This window comes from Bubalus kerabau, chromosome 1, assembly GCF_029407905.1.
Source record: "Bubalus kerabau isolate K-KA32 ecotype Philippines breed swamp buffalo chromosome 1, PCC_UOA_SB_1v2, whole genome shotgun sequence".
In the NCBI taxonomy this organism is placed as follows: domain Eukaryota; kingdom Metazoa; phylum Chordata; class Mammalia; order Artiodactyla; family Bovidae; genus Bubalus; species Bubalus kerabau.
In genome coordinates, this window is record NC_073624.1 from 9,837,852 (window position 1) to 9,851,691 (window position 13,840).

Consider the following 13,840-nt stretch of genomic DNA (forward strand, 5'->3'; position numbering starts at 1 on the left):
CCGGCCGCCATTTTGTGCAGTCGCTGGGAAGGAAGGAGACGCCTAAGCCGCGGCACTGCCGGGTTTGAGCGTAGCCAAACCTACCCCCTGCTTTTATAACCCCGATTCTCTGTGTTTTGCTACCGTCTCCGACGAGAGAGGCGGCGACGGTGGCGTCTGCGACGGGAGACAGCGCGTCGGAGCGAGAGAGCGCCGCGCCTGCCGCCGCCCCAACAGCGGAGGCGCCGCCGCCATCGGTCGTCACCAGACCGGAGCCGCAGGCCCTCCCGAGCCCGGCCATCCGTGCCCCGCTCCCAGATCTCTATCCGTTTGGGACCATGCGCGGAGGCGGCTTTGGGGACCGGGACCGGGATCGTGACCGTGGAGGGTAAGGGGGGAGGAGGAGAGGAAAGGCCTTGTGTGCGCGGGGGGCGGGGAGGAGGTTGCTTCCTGGGGAGACCGCAGCCTGCGGTCAAGCGGAAGACTGGGGAGCTGACTGCAGGCCTAAGAGCGAAGCTCCCGACTGGGAGGCGAGGCGACCCGGGACTTAATAGCAGTTTAGTGCGCGGGCCTCTGGTGGGCCTGGGCCCCCGGGTCGCTGGCAGGGCGGTGGGGGGAGGGGGCGGCGGCTTGGCGACGCCCCAGCCCCTCTTGCGGATGGTCGTCGTGGCGCGGCGCGGCCGGGCCTCAGTCCCGCAGAGCTCTGGCCGCCGCCGACCCAGCCCGGGCCTCCTCAGTTTCCCGGCTTTCGAGCCCGGCGGATTTGAGCAAGTCATTTGATCTCTCCAAGGCTAGTGTTCATCGTGAAATGCGGATGTTCTTGCTGAGAGAGAACCCTGGGAAAGTCTTTTAACGGCAAATGGCTTCCCTGTTTATAGAACTGGAAACCTGGTTCGAAACTAGAGACTTTTAAGAAGCGGACTTGTAGATTTTAAAATATTTTAAAATTACGTTTACTTGTACTTTAACTCGAAGGAAGCCATTGGAATGCCAGCGACATTTGCTGAAATTATTTTCTGTCTAAAACTGTCGTTTGGCGGGAGGGAGGAATTTTTTGTTTGTTTTAACGTTTCTGTCTTTTTTCTCTAATTGGCCTGAACTATTAACGTCTTGGTCTAACTTGAAATTTTTTGATCTAGTAATGCTACGGTTACTGGAAGTTAACAGGATTAAACGTGAAGTCCTCCCAGATACTGAGATTCAAATCTTAAGGTTCCTCTTAATCGAAAAAGTCGCTTTAAAAAAAGTTTTATCTATGGATAAAAATTTTGGGGACGCCACATCTTAATATATATAGATTGTGTGTGTGTGTGACCTTGGGCAAGATCCTGAACCTTTGTGAGCAGATTGTCTCGTCCGAAGGTGGGGATAGTAATTGCATTGTTCCCCAGAATTGAGATAGTAGTAGGCATCCTGTTAAAGCTGTTTTCGCCAAATATTTTTGTCTTTTGTGGTTCAAATACACAACTACCAGACCTAATAGTCACACGCTCCTCAATTATTTGATTTACTGTGGCTCAGCTGGTAAAGAATCCGCCTGCAATGCGGGAGACCTGGGTTTGATCCCTAGCTTGGGAAGGTCCCCTGGAGAAGGGAAAGGCTAGCACTCCAGTATTCTGGCCTGGAGAATTCCGTGGACTGTATAGTCCATGGGATCGCAAAGTCGGACACGACTGAGCGACTTTCACTTACTAAATAAAAAGGATTATTTTGACTTACACTTTGTTCGGAAAGGAAATACTTGATTTTAGCTTTAAATTCAGAAGACTATAAGTGGAATGTTTGCTTAGTGTTTCACAGTATAGCCAAAGTTATAGTGAATTTCAATACAACCACTTAGGGAAAAAAACTTAATGTTTCCTAGTAAAATGAAAATGACCCAGAATTCCTCTCAAGCTTTATACCCTAGACTCATAGGCCTAGAAAAACCCTTGTACATGTTCTTCGGTATCCATGTTTATAACAGTGTTGTCTATGACAGAATATTAGAAACAGCTCAAATGTCAGGATAAATTCGTTCCATAAAATACAGTAAAGCAGTGAAAAAGAAAAATTTATATCAGCATGTGTGATTCACAGGCATAATATTAAGTAAAAATACAAGGTGTTCTAGAAGGATAACGTAAGTAAACCAACAGATGACAAAACCAGAATACAAGGGAATAGCTAAAATTCGAGGTACTCATTGGTATGGGGATTCTAAACTTGAGATAGGCACATAGAAGCTACCAAAGTACGGATAATATTATTTCTTTACCATGGATGTTTTATATTTACCATGTATATGCTTTAATATAAGGTTTATTACTTGAAAAGCAGAAAAAGTGAATTGCTGATCCATACTTAGTTTATCCCATATTGACTCTTAAGTATCAGATACTAAGAAAAGACAAGAAATAATGTTTCAAACAAAATGGCACTTTCATAAGTGTGCCCTAACTCCCCCTTTACTATGAAATTTCTTTTGTTACTTGAATTGCTGTTGTTCTTAACTTTACAGAGCTGAAATGTATTATTTTGAAAGGGGAATGAGTGAGGTAGTGTATGTACATGTACAGTCCAAATGCATTGTACATAATTCTGCGTGTTAATGTGTAAATCTTTGAGACTGGCATTTATTGCAAATCAAAATTAATACTCAAAAACATTAAGGAGCAGCATAGTATGCAAGGGGTTAGGATATGTGGATATTTAAATGATTATACAAATGCACTCAGGTTCTACAAGAGGAAAGGCTCTCTTGGATATTGTAGTCAACCTTATAAAGGTGGTAGAAAGTGTATTTTTTAAGAATCCCATGTTTCAAATTACAGTATATCTTTAGAGAAGGATGATTTGTCTTGGTTAAATAGCCAAGGCAAAAGGGAAAAAGGAAAAACTTTGAAAAATAACAGCTATCTTGAATACGTCTTGGACATTTTTTTCAAAAGTTCTGTTTTCTTCTAGGTTGTTATTTTAAGATCTGAGTAATATTGAAGTGCAGCAGCAGCATTGAAATGGGCATTTTTTAGGAACCACATTTGTTGTTCAGTCACCAAATTGTGTCTGACTCTCTGCAGCACTGTGGACTGCAGCACACCAGGCTTCCCTGTCCTCACTATCTCCCAGAGTTTGCTCAGGTCAAGGCCATTGAATCAGTGGTGCTATCCAACCATCTCATCCTCTCCCTCCCCTCTGGACTGCCTTGGATCTTTCCCAGCATTAGGGTCTTTTCTGAAGAACCACATCTTTGGTCATTTTTCTTTACAAGACTGACAGTTTAGAGACTTGGCTTTTTTATTTGTAGAGAACCTTATTTATTGATAGAATTGTGCTGGTTGCTTCACCTAAAAGGGAGAGAGGAGGAGGGGTCAGCCTCCAATTTGGTCTTAAGCCTGAGGACGTATTGAAGGTGTTGATTGGTATTGATCAACAGTAATATAAATGGAATCTGCCAAGTTCTGTCTTTTTGAATTAAATACTTAATGGTCCCAATAAAATTACCTTCCATCAGTCTTTGTATATTTGTCTATAGAGAAATATCTAGTTGGCTCTTTAAGCCAAGAAATTTTAAGAGCATTTTGAGTTCCAGGAAATTGACATGCCTTGAAATTGAATGGTTACTACATCTACTGCCTGTTGATTAGTGGAACCACTTGCAAGATATGTTATGAATGAGTTAGAGTAGAAAAGGAGAATTAAATTTGGTGTAGTGTTTTCAGGAGTAAGGAAATGGGATGGAAACATTGTATATTTGTACACCAAAACAATGTCCTACACTTTAGTAGGTTGAAATACAGAATTGAAGACCATCTTAATCTTAGGATTCTTTGTAGGAAACAGAACATTTCGAGTTTGGCTAATGGCCATATTTGTATTCCAGTTGAATTTGTCTGTTGTGAAAGCAAGATAAAGCAAAAAGAATGATTTTTAAATTGTTTTAAAGACCTCAGATAACTTTTTCTACCTGTCCACAGTTTTGCCCTAATTTAAACTTAATGTCCTTACTTAGCTTCATTTCTGAATATTACGTAAGAGTAGCGATTTCTGTTCACCTTAGTATTTTTAGCACCACTTAAAACAGTACCTGGTTTATAGTTGATACCCAGTAACTATTTGTTGAATGAATACAATTATGCCAATTTGTACTGTTTACTATGCCAGATACTGTTTTAAGTACTCTACACAAATATTTTTTTGGAGGGGGCTGGTAGTATCTTAAGAGTTGCATCTTTTTGCATGTTTTTATGGCACCTGAGATATTTGCTTTAAAAATACTAATAAACTGAAAATTTTGATGTTTCTAGATTTGGAGCAAGAGGTGGTGGTGGCCTTCCCCCAAAGAAATTTGGTAATCCTGGGGAGCGTCTGCGTAAAAAGAAGTGGGATTTGAGTGAGCTCCCCAAGTTTGAGAAGAATTTTTATGTCGAACATCCAGAAGTGGCAAGACTGACTCCAGTAAGTTTGAGGGGCGGTATTTATTTACCTTTTCTTCACATACAGTAATGAATCAAGTAGATAAACTACCCAAAGTTTACTCATATATTTATATACAAAGTTTACTCTTGTATTTTTTATTCTGGTGTGGTGGGGCTTTTCCTTTGGTTCTTAGGAAAGCTGATACTCGTAAGAGAAAGCACTTGATTCTCATATGTTGTTGGTTATATTTTATCTTTCTGAGTTAACTGTTCTCGTGTGGAAAATGAAACTTACTGCCTGCTTCGTTGACTTAGAAAGTTGAACATACATGAAAAGCACTGTAAGAAGTGTTAAACATATTTTCCATTGTAATTGTGAATTTGATAATTGTTATGCTATATTAGAACATAAAGTTTTGCGCGTTTAGAATAAATTGGTTACTGATTTGTCTTACTTTGTTTCTTAAATAGTATGAGGTTGATGAATTACGCCGAAAGAAAGAGATTACAGTGAGAGGGGGAGATGTTTGTCCTAAACCTGTGTTTGCCTTCCATCATGCTAACTTCCCACGTAAGTGCTTTTCAGTCTGGGATATTAATTGTTAATTTAGCTTGAATGGTCACTGTGGTCGTAAGTTATTTAGAGGTTTTGACCCAGCTCAGGATTTTGTTGAAAAGACAAATAGAAACCTTTCACAAAAGTTCTTCAAGTTTTTTTTTGAGGGGGCGGGGTTGCTTTTTTAATGCTCATGTGTTCTCAATTTAGGAGTTTTTTGGGTCTTTTGCAAGGTTTTTTTTTAATTTGGTTTTCATCTTTCCTTGGGGTTTTGCCTCTACGTTTTAGAAAAATAGCAAAATAAAATTGCTTTCTACCTGGATAAAATTTGGATTAGATAAACAGTATCTAATGGCTACTAGGTGCCTATGCCTTGTACCTTAGATACTTTAGACCAATGGTTTTCAAGTTTTCGAGAATAAGGGTAGATGACTATGGCAGTAGCCTTCTTGAGAAGTAGTCAGCAGGTCAAATAACTGAATTTCAGTAACTGAAGACAAAACGACTGTTTCTCTTGGAGAGATGTAAAGCTGGATAATTCTTGGCTTTGGTGAGCGTAACAAGTTTTTATAATTTCTTTTGGCTGTAGGTTCACTTCTTAGTTTTACCTAAAAGCAATAATATCTGTTCTTGTACAGAATACGTAATGGATGTGTTGATGGATCAGCACTTTACAGAACCAACTCCAATTCAGTGCCAGGGATTTCCCTTGGCTCTTAGTGGCCGGGATATGGTGGGCATTGCTCAGACTGGCTCTGGGAAGACGTTGGCGGTATGTAACCCGCAAGGGAAGACTTTTTATATTGTGGTTACTTATTTTACTATTGTAAATATTACATGTATTCTCAATGCTTAAAATTCTAATTCAGATAGTAGAAGTAATATTAAGTATCTGAAATATGTGGAAGCATTTTATGTTCACATTTGCATTGCATATATGTGTAAGAGATGTGAATTCTGTTTTCCCTTTCCTGGTTTTACTTAGACATTATCAATTACTGTGATAACTTAGAACAGTTACTATAATGGCTTAGTTTTGGTGTAAGACTGTCCTTCTTTTCTCCTCCAGTATTTGCTACCTGCAATTGTTCATATTAACCACCAGCCTTACTTGGAAAGAGGAGATGGCCCAATTGTAAGTGTGTTTCAGTTTGTTTATACTTCAAAAAATAACTACAGTTTATTATTATGTTTCAGGCACTGTACTTTACATGTGTTTTCAGATTTCATTCTCAACCCCACCTTCCATATCTGGAGGAAATATTGTCCTACTGGTAAATCTTATGCACAAAGCAATTAAGTGACTTGCCCAGGGTCAGACAGTAATTAAATTGCTGAGCTTGAATTTGAATCAGTCTTACTTTTAACTACTGTGCCTGTTACCTTCATATGTAGGCATTTTCTGTGCATTAAATACAGATGCATTGCTTAATTGCCCATTGATACTATGAGGGATACAAAGGTGTAAAATGAGATTCTTGCTCTGTGGATATAAGTCAGGTTTGGGATGTGTATTTTTTGTGTTTAAGTAATGCTTTTGTAAATGCTTTTGAGCAGCAGCATTTTCTGGTTTGATCATTTTCAGTTAATGCTATTTACTATTTACTGTAAGCTTTCAGTAGTGGTCTTCAAACATTTTGAATGCACTTTCTTAACATTTTTTTAATAGAGCTTGCACTCACTATATGTTTATAAGTATGTACATTATACAGTATGTCTTAATGATTCACAACAAGAAGTAGTGCATTAACTTTTCATTAAGTAATATGTAATGTATTTCATATGCCTAATGGAGTTAGCAATATTATCATTAACTAATGTCTAATGGATTGATATACCAAGTGAGAGTTATTGTTACCAGCATATATGATTCCTGTTTCAAAGTGTCTTAATTTTATTTGACAACTTCTTGTCACATTGTGTATAAATCAACCTTGTTTTTGCCAGATTTGCCTGGCCAAGAGCTTAAACTAGATGTCAGGAAAATGTCAGCTCTGCTCTTTTCTTGTTCTGGTATTTAAATAAAGTTTGGGACTTGTTTTTGGGACTGGTTTTGTTACAGGAATATTGTAGCTACTTACTCATTTTGTGAGTTGTTTAGTTAAAACTAGGTAATATAGTCTATAAATCTACTTACGTAGCACACATTAATGAATCGTGTCAAAAATCAACCATCATACCACATGGCAAGTATTAGTTCTCAAATTGGATTGACCAAAAGATTCATTCAGGTTTTTCTGTAAGATGTTAGGGATATAATTTTTAGCCACATTACAGTGCAATATCTTACACCTGCTGCCTTCCCAGGCCCCTACCCCAGATTAGACAATAGAGAATTAAATAACCTTTTTGTACTTTTTTTTGTTCCCCTTAAACTTGGAGTGGTGTCTCAAATGATTTGTTTGCTTTAGTGTCTAGTTCTGGCTCCTACCAGAGAGCTTGCCCAGCAAGTACAGCAAGTGGCTGATGACTATGGCAAATGTTCCAGATTGAAGAGCACTTGCATCTATGGAGGTGCTCCTAAAGGTCCCCAGATTCGAGATTTGGAGAGAGGTAGGGAAAAAAGAGCATTTAAGAATTTTTAGTTTCATTTTACCAGGTTTTGTAAATGAAATTGAAGAGGAAAATAGTGGATTCTGGCGGGGTGGGGGGGGATCAGTATTTTAGTAGCTTAGAAATTCTCAAATATGGTTAAAATGCTATTTTAGGAAAGTCCAGTGTGGCTAGAGATTTAATGGGGTTTTTATACATAAATTCTTGTTACATCATGTTTTTTTCTAGGTACTTGCTGAAGTTTGAACAGCATTTAAAGAATTCTTAGTTGAATAGATCTTTGGTTTTGTTTTACAGGTGTTGAGATCTGTATAGCTACTCCTGGACGCCTGATAGATTTCCTGGAGTCAGGAAAGACAAATCTTCGCCGATGTACTTACCTTGTACTGGATGAAGCTGACAGAATGCTTGATATGGGCTTTGAGCCCCAGATTCGTAAAATTGTTGACCAAATCAGGGTGTGTAAAGCTTAACGTTTTTTTAATATCCTTTGCCTATAGTGGTTCCTTAATCTAAAAGAAAGTCTTTCTTTTCCTGATAGCCTGATAGGCAGACATTAATGTGGAGTGCCACCTGGCCAAAAGAAGTAAGACAGCTGGCAGAGGATTTCCTTCGTGATTACACCCAGATCAACGTAGGCAATCTGGAGTTGAGTGCCAACCACAACATCCTCCAGATTGTGGACGTCTGCATGGAAAGTGAAAAAGACCACAAGTATGAGAGATTTCACTGTTTTGATAATGCTGATAAAACTTTTCCTCTAATAATCTTCTAAAATTAAAGTGTTATTCATAGAAGCCAGTATTGCCTAGCCTTGAACACATGAAAAGCATTGTTTTCCAACAATCCATTATGTATGTTTTCAGAGCATTGAGGTTAAAGGCAGGAATTCTGGATTCTTAAATTTGACCAGCTCTGATAATTCCCAGCTGTATTGAAAGTAATTTGAAAAGAAGATACTAAAACTTTGAAGGGTTGATACTGGAAACATAGCTTCTGCGTAATGTATAAGGAGGTCTTCTCTAGATGACTTCATTGTTTTGTGTTGTTTTCAGGTTAATCCAACTTATGGAAGAAATAATGGCTGAAAAGGAAAATAAAACCATAATATTTGTAGAGACAAAGAGACGCTGTGATGACCTCACTCGAAGGATGCGCAGAGATGGGTAAGTGCAGCACTGATGTAATTAATTTGCCTCGGATTTTATAATTCAGTAGGAATTTGTAAATTGGTACTGTTAATGTTGTATAATATTTCAATAATTCCTAATATGTACTTGGCTTTTTTCTTCTGACAGTTGGCCAGCTATGTGTATCCATGGAGACAAGAGTCAACCAGAAAGAGATTGGGTACTTAACGGTGAGTTCAAAACTAAGCATTGTCCTTACAGTGTATTTCAGGGATTGACAAACATTCTGTAAAGAGCCAGGTAGTAAATATTTTTGGCTTTACAGATTTTATAGTGGTTTGTGTCACAACTGTTAGCTGCTATTGCAGCACAAATATAGCCATAGACATTATATAAAAAGAGCCTGGCTGTGTTCTAGCAAAACTTTATTGCAGAAATGGGCTTTGTGCTGCATTTGATCCTTAGACCAGAGTTTGCCTAGCTCTGCCCTGGTTTTTTGAATATTGGGAGCATTTTTGTCATCTCCACTGTACTTTTAATGTCGGTAATGCTGGGTCTTTATACTACTTTTTCACCACTTAAACCACTCTATCTAAAAAGTTCTTGCCTTTATAGATACATACAGTGGCCTGGAAGCTCCCGGAAATTTTAATGGAGGCTTCATCGTGTTAACTCAGTCTCCATCTCCTCTCATCTCCTCTGAGGATTGAGAGGGGGGCTCAAAGTTCCAAACTTCTCCAATCATGGCTTGGTCTTTCTGGTGACCAACTTATGTCCGGGAGCTATTCTGGAGCCCATCAAGTGTCATTTCGTTAGAAGAGATCTCTTATCACCCAGGAAATTGAGGGATTTAGGAACTCTTTGTTCAGGTATCAGGGTCAAAGGCTTTTAAGTATTAGAATAAAAGATTCTCTTAGCATCTGTGTTTCATGAGGGTTTTAGGAGCTCAGTGCCAGGAACTGAGGGTAGAGACCTATAGATAGACCTACATGTATGAATATATATATACATGAAATGTATATTTTATTTCTATATAATATATTCTATTATTTCACAGGCCAAAGCTATGGTTTCCCTTTTGATTTCATGTATTTTAAACTTCCTCTCCCTTTCTCTATGCCTTCCCCTACCTCGACTTCTGGTTTTATTTGGGAGATTACTTTGCTGTCACAATTTAAGAGAAGAAAAATTCCAACTCATGTTAATTTTGTTACAAACTGCCCCACCATTTTAATGTTAACTTCATTGTTAGGTAACTTTTTCATCTATTGCTTCTCAGCTAATGGTGAATATAATAAATATTTTCAAAAGAATTACTATTAACTTTCAATTTAAAAGAGCTTGGTATGTTCTGACACCATTACTTGAAATTTTAACATAGTAGAAAAGGCCAGAGAGCTGGGAATGTTTATTTGGTCACTTTTTAAGATATATCACATACCTCTGATTTTATAACTTGGTTTTCATGATATCATCCTTGTTTTGCAGAGTTCCGTTCTGGAAAGGCTCCCATTCTCATTGCCACAGATGTAGCCTCCCGTGGGCTAGGTTTGTATAGATAGGTGTCTCTGTCAATGGTATATATATCTTTTGGTTTAAAGATTTGCTTGTCATTTCACATTAGAGTTGCATATACATGTGTTTAGATAAATATTTAAAAGAGAAGACTTACATACAAAGTACGTGATTTCCCCCCACCCCCCACATTTTTTTTTTTAAACCTTGGTGGGTTTTTTTGTTTGTTTTTTATTTTCTTTTTATTTTCAAAGTCTCTTCCTGCTCCTAACAAACAGGCTTTGGTCTGCAGCAAGGCCTAGGCATGACTATTTAAACAGTTGGAGGGAGAGGAGACATGCAGTTGAACAGCTCAACTTCTTCCTGATTTTATTCTATTTTCTGGGTGAATAGAATGAGCCTGATTGAACCTAGCTACTAGAAGCTAGTTTCTTCAGTTACTTTTTTCCCCTCTACGAATATATCTGTGGAGGTACAATTCCATGAATGCTAATATATTCTTGGGATTTAGTAAGTCTATAAATATGATAAACCTTTCAGCAATTAAATCTGCTTTGCCCAATTTAATTTACTGAAGTAAAATTATCATGAGCACTCAGTTATCCCCTCTTCCCACCCATACTTATATCATTGATGTGCTTGCTGTCTTCCAATTTAAGATCTTAATCTGAAGCTGATGTTCTGGAGTTTAAACCCATTATGATTTTATGCAGAGATATTTTGTGGTACTTTAGCCCTTTCTGAGAAAAATAGGTGTGATTCAAAACTTAATTTTAAAAAATGACAAGAGTATTTCTATTACAAAGATATTTTTAAATTATTGACATATTTCTTGCTGAGTAAGGCGAGAAGCAACCATATTCCCTATGATATTCAACATCAAGCAAGTATTTGAACTAGATTACAAAAGTAATGAAGGCTTTTTATACATTGCACTCATCGTATTCCCTCCTTCAGAGGTGGTGACTTGCAGCCATGACTGAAAAATTGTCTCTACCCTCTGAGGTCATGTCTGGATCTGTGCGGTTAGAACTTGGGCCTGTTGGGAGAAGAGGCTGAAGCCTGAAAGCAGTTTACATAAAAGCTTTCAGTGATGGTGGTTTTTAAACAGGCTTGCTATGTGCTGGTAGCTTCTTTGTGCATCTTGCCTAGACAATTTAAAATATTTGTTCCATGTCCCCCTGCATTTCTAAACCAAATCAATTGGCTGCCATTAGAATAACTTAGACTCTTCATCCCACCCCCGCTCATCCAAGAGAGGGGAGAGGGAACGTATCTGAGTCTGTTTCTTGTTACTCAACATCAGTGCTTGTTTTGGGCCCCTTTGTTTGCTGCCTTGTAAAAATCGAAAGGGGAAACCCACCAAAATGGCAGAATGCTGACCAAGGTCCTACAAGATCCTGGAAAGTGAAGGCTTCTACCTCATAGACAGGGGTGCAATTTTCAGCTGAGTCACCAGGCCTTTTTTCACTTCCTGTCGAGCGATGGCCTCTTAAATATTCCCTTCAGGTAAGTTCTCTGATTCCCATAATTTTATAATAGTCGTCCTCAGGATATAATAGTCATCCTAGTCATCTTTATAATAGTCATCCTATTTATTCCCCTTCCAATGGGATATTTTTAATTTTTCCTTTTTTTTTGTTTAAACTGCACACTGTTAAGCTAAAAGTATTGAATTTATTTTGTTTTGTTTTTTAACAGAAGCTTTGATAGCAGCTGCAGATCACTCAGTACATGGCCGAGGCAAATCTACATTGGCCGGAAGCAGCTCTAGATGAGCCTATTGGCTAGTCTCAGTCCCTCCCAATTAGTGATTGGAGATTCAGGCCATGTCATAGGGCTTGTCACCCAAAAAGTTCTTACCCTAGGCAGCTGGCTAAAACATTAACTTTTTGATTTCTTACTCGGCAACAGCATCTTCTCTAAAGCCACCAAGGTAATATTGTGACAGTGCACAGATAACATGAGGGCAGGCTAGACTGTAGAAAGCCAGATTCCGCACTTGCTCGTACATGCCCTTAGCCTGCTGTGTGTGTGCACGTACAAGACACCTTTATAGTATGAAGAACTTGCACCATATCTGCCCCCCATTGAACCTCTCCACAAATACTCCCAAGTGTTAGTACCTGAACTGTTGACTCCAGTCCCCAGTGCTTTCTGGTAGGAAAGCACAAATCTGCGTCCAGTGCAGTAATTCAGCCTGCTCTGCTGCCTGTGGTCATACACAATGAGACTGACTAAGGAGCATTCTAGCTCTGAAGATGCGATCGTGGAGCATAATTCCCCACTTCCCCCATCTCACATCCATCCTGGCCCTGTAAATTTTTGTTTTCCTTTTGTTACATCATCATCCCTAGCCGGAGACTCACGCTGCCCCCTGTGATAACTGCCTTCTCGTCTTTCTGGTGTGATTTCAGGACTTTAGGGGTCAGTAAAGACTGAGGAGCCTTTATTGTAATAAGAAACAGACCTAATGCCCCTTTCTTCACAGGCCTTTTAACAGCAGCTGAATTTTTTTTTTTTTTTAATCATCTCCCCTTTCCCCTGAAATTAATCCAGTCTGGGCAATAGATGCAGTCTGACCCTTTGGATGTAACTTACATTTTTTTTATTAATTATTTTTTTCTACAATCACCCCAATTATCCTTGGGGGAGGCGTTGGAGGACCTGAAATTTTTACCCGAACCCAGGTTCTCCGGCGCTTGGCAACCAAATGGGGCTACAGAGAAGCATCTAAGCCAGTTCACAGAGCGAGCGTGTGTGGGGACTTCTCACTGCCACGGACCCTTGATGCATGCTCCCCGCGCTCCAGTGGTCCCGTGTCAGAAGGCGGAGTTTTCGAAAGGAGGCCGCCAAAAATAAAAGGCAAAGAGACGGGATCGGCTGCAGCGGTTTCCCAAAGGAGGAGGGAGTGTGCATCGGTCTGGTAACAAACAGAGAATGTTTTTTAATTATTTATATCACAAAAATCTGTGTTTTATCTAGGATATTTTCTGAATATTCTTTGTAAAATGCAGATTTTTTTCCACAAAACATTAGGATTCTTTGTTATATTCTTAAATTTGTTTGTTTAAGTAGGTAAAAATATACATTTAGTTGGAAGCATTACACTAACATTTACATACTTAAAACTTTAGGAGGTTGTTCAATTCAATTCCCAGCAGTGGACAGAACATTAAACTTGTGTCTCAAGGTTTCATGATGTTTTCCCACACTCTTTGGCTATTTAATTTTCCAGGTTATGTAGATAATCTTTGATAATTGAAGTAAGGACTGAGTTGAAGTAACCTTGAGTTGAGAAAAAAACTCATTTGGCAAGAGCTGGGCTTGGTAGTACAGTGAAATTTTAGTGTAATGTGCTCTTGTGGTAATTGAAAGAAGAAAGATAATTTGGATGTTTCTGCAAAGGAAAATAAGTGTATTTAACTTTGGCTCTGATCAGTTTTGTCTTTTTTTACTATAAGCAAAAATTTCTTAATCTAAAAATCTTAAGTTTCCATGTAAATGTAGTAATAAAGTATATGAAGTTTTTGTTTTTTTGTTTTTTGTTTTCATTTTGCTCTGTGACTGGTTTAAAGGTAAGTTTGATATATTACTGGTAGATTTTTGCCAGGCTCTCCCAACAGAGTAGAAGTGATTTGGCCTTGTAGCTTAATGGTGGTATCACCTTAAACATTCCAGTTTTGAAAAAGATGGAACTGGAATTTGGT

General features: G+C 38.8%; 1 protein-coding gene across 1 annotated transcript in view; it reads left to right on the plus strand.

The window, feature by feature from the left end:
* The window catches only part of DDX17 (DEAD-box helicase 17), an 18,216-nt gene continuing 4,376 nt past the window's right edge, over window positions 1-13,840 (plus strand). The window contains exons 1-11 of the mRNA XM_055566870.1: window positions 1-367; window positions 4,266-4,416; window positions 4,848-4,947; window positions 5,571-5,704; window positions 6,002-6,067; window positions 7,344-7,485; window positions 7,783-7,943; window positions 8,027-8,199; window positions 8,541-8,651; window positions 8,784-8,845; window positions 10,104-10,163. Of these exons, the coding sequence (XP_055422845.1) occupies window positions 318-367; window positions 4,266-4,416; window positions 4,848-4,947; window positions 5,571-5,704; window positions 6,002-6,067; window positions 7,344-7,485; window positions 7,783-7,943; window positions 8,027-8,199; window positions 8,541-8,651; window positions 8,784-8,845; window positions 10,104-10,163 (1,210 nt within the window). The 5' untranslated portion in view covers window positions 1-317. The remainder of the gene's footprint in view (window positions 368-4,265; window positions 4,417-4,847; window positions 4,948-5,570; window positions 5,705-6,001; window positions 6,068-7,343; window positions 7,486-7,782; window positions 7,944-8,026; window positions 8,200-8,540; window positions 8,652-8,783; window positions 8,846-10,103; window positions 10,164-13,840) is intronic.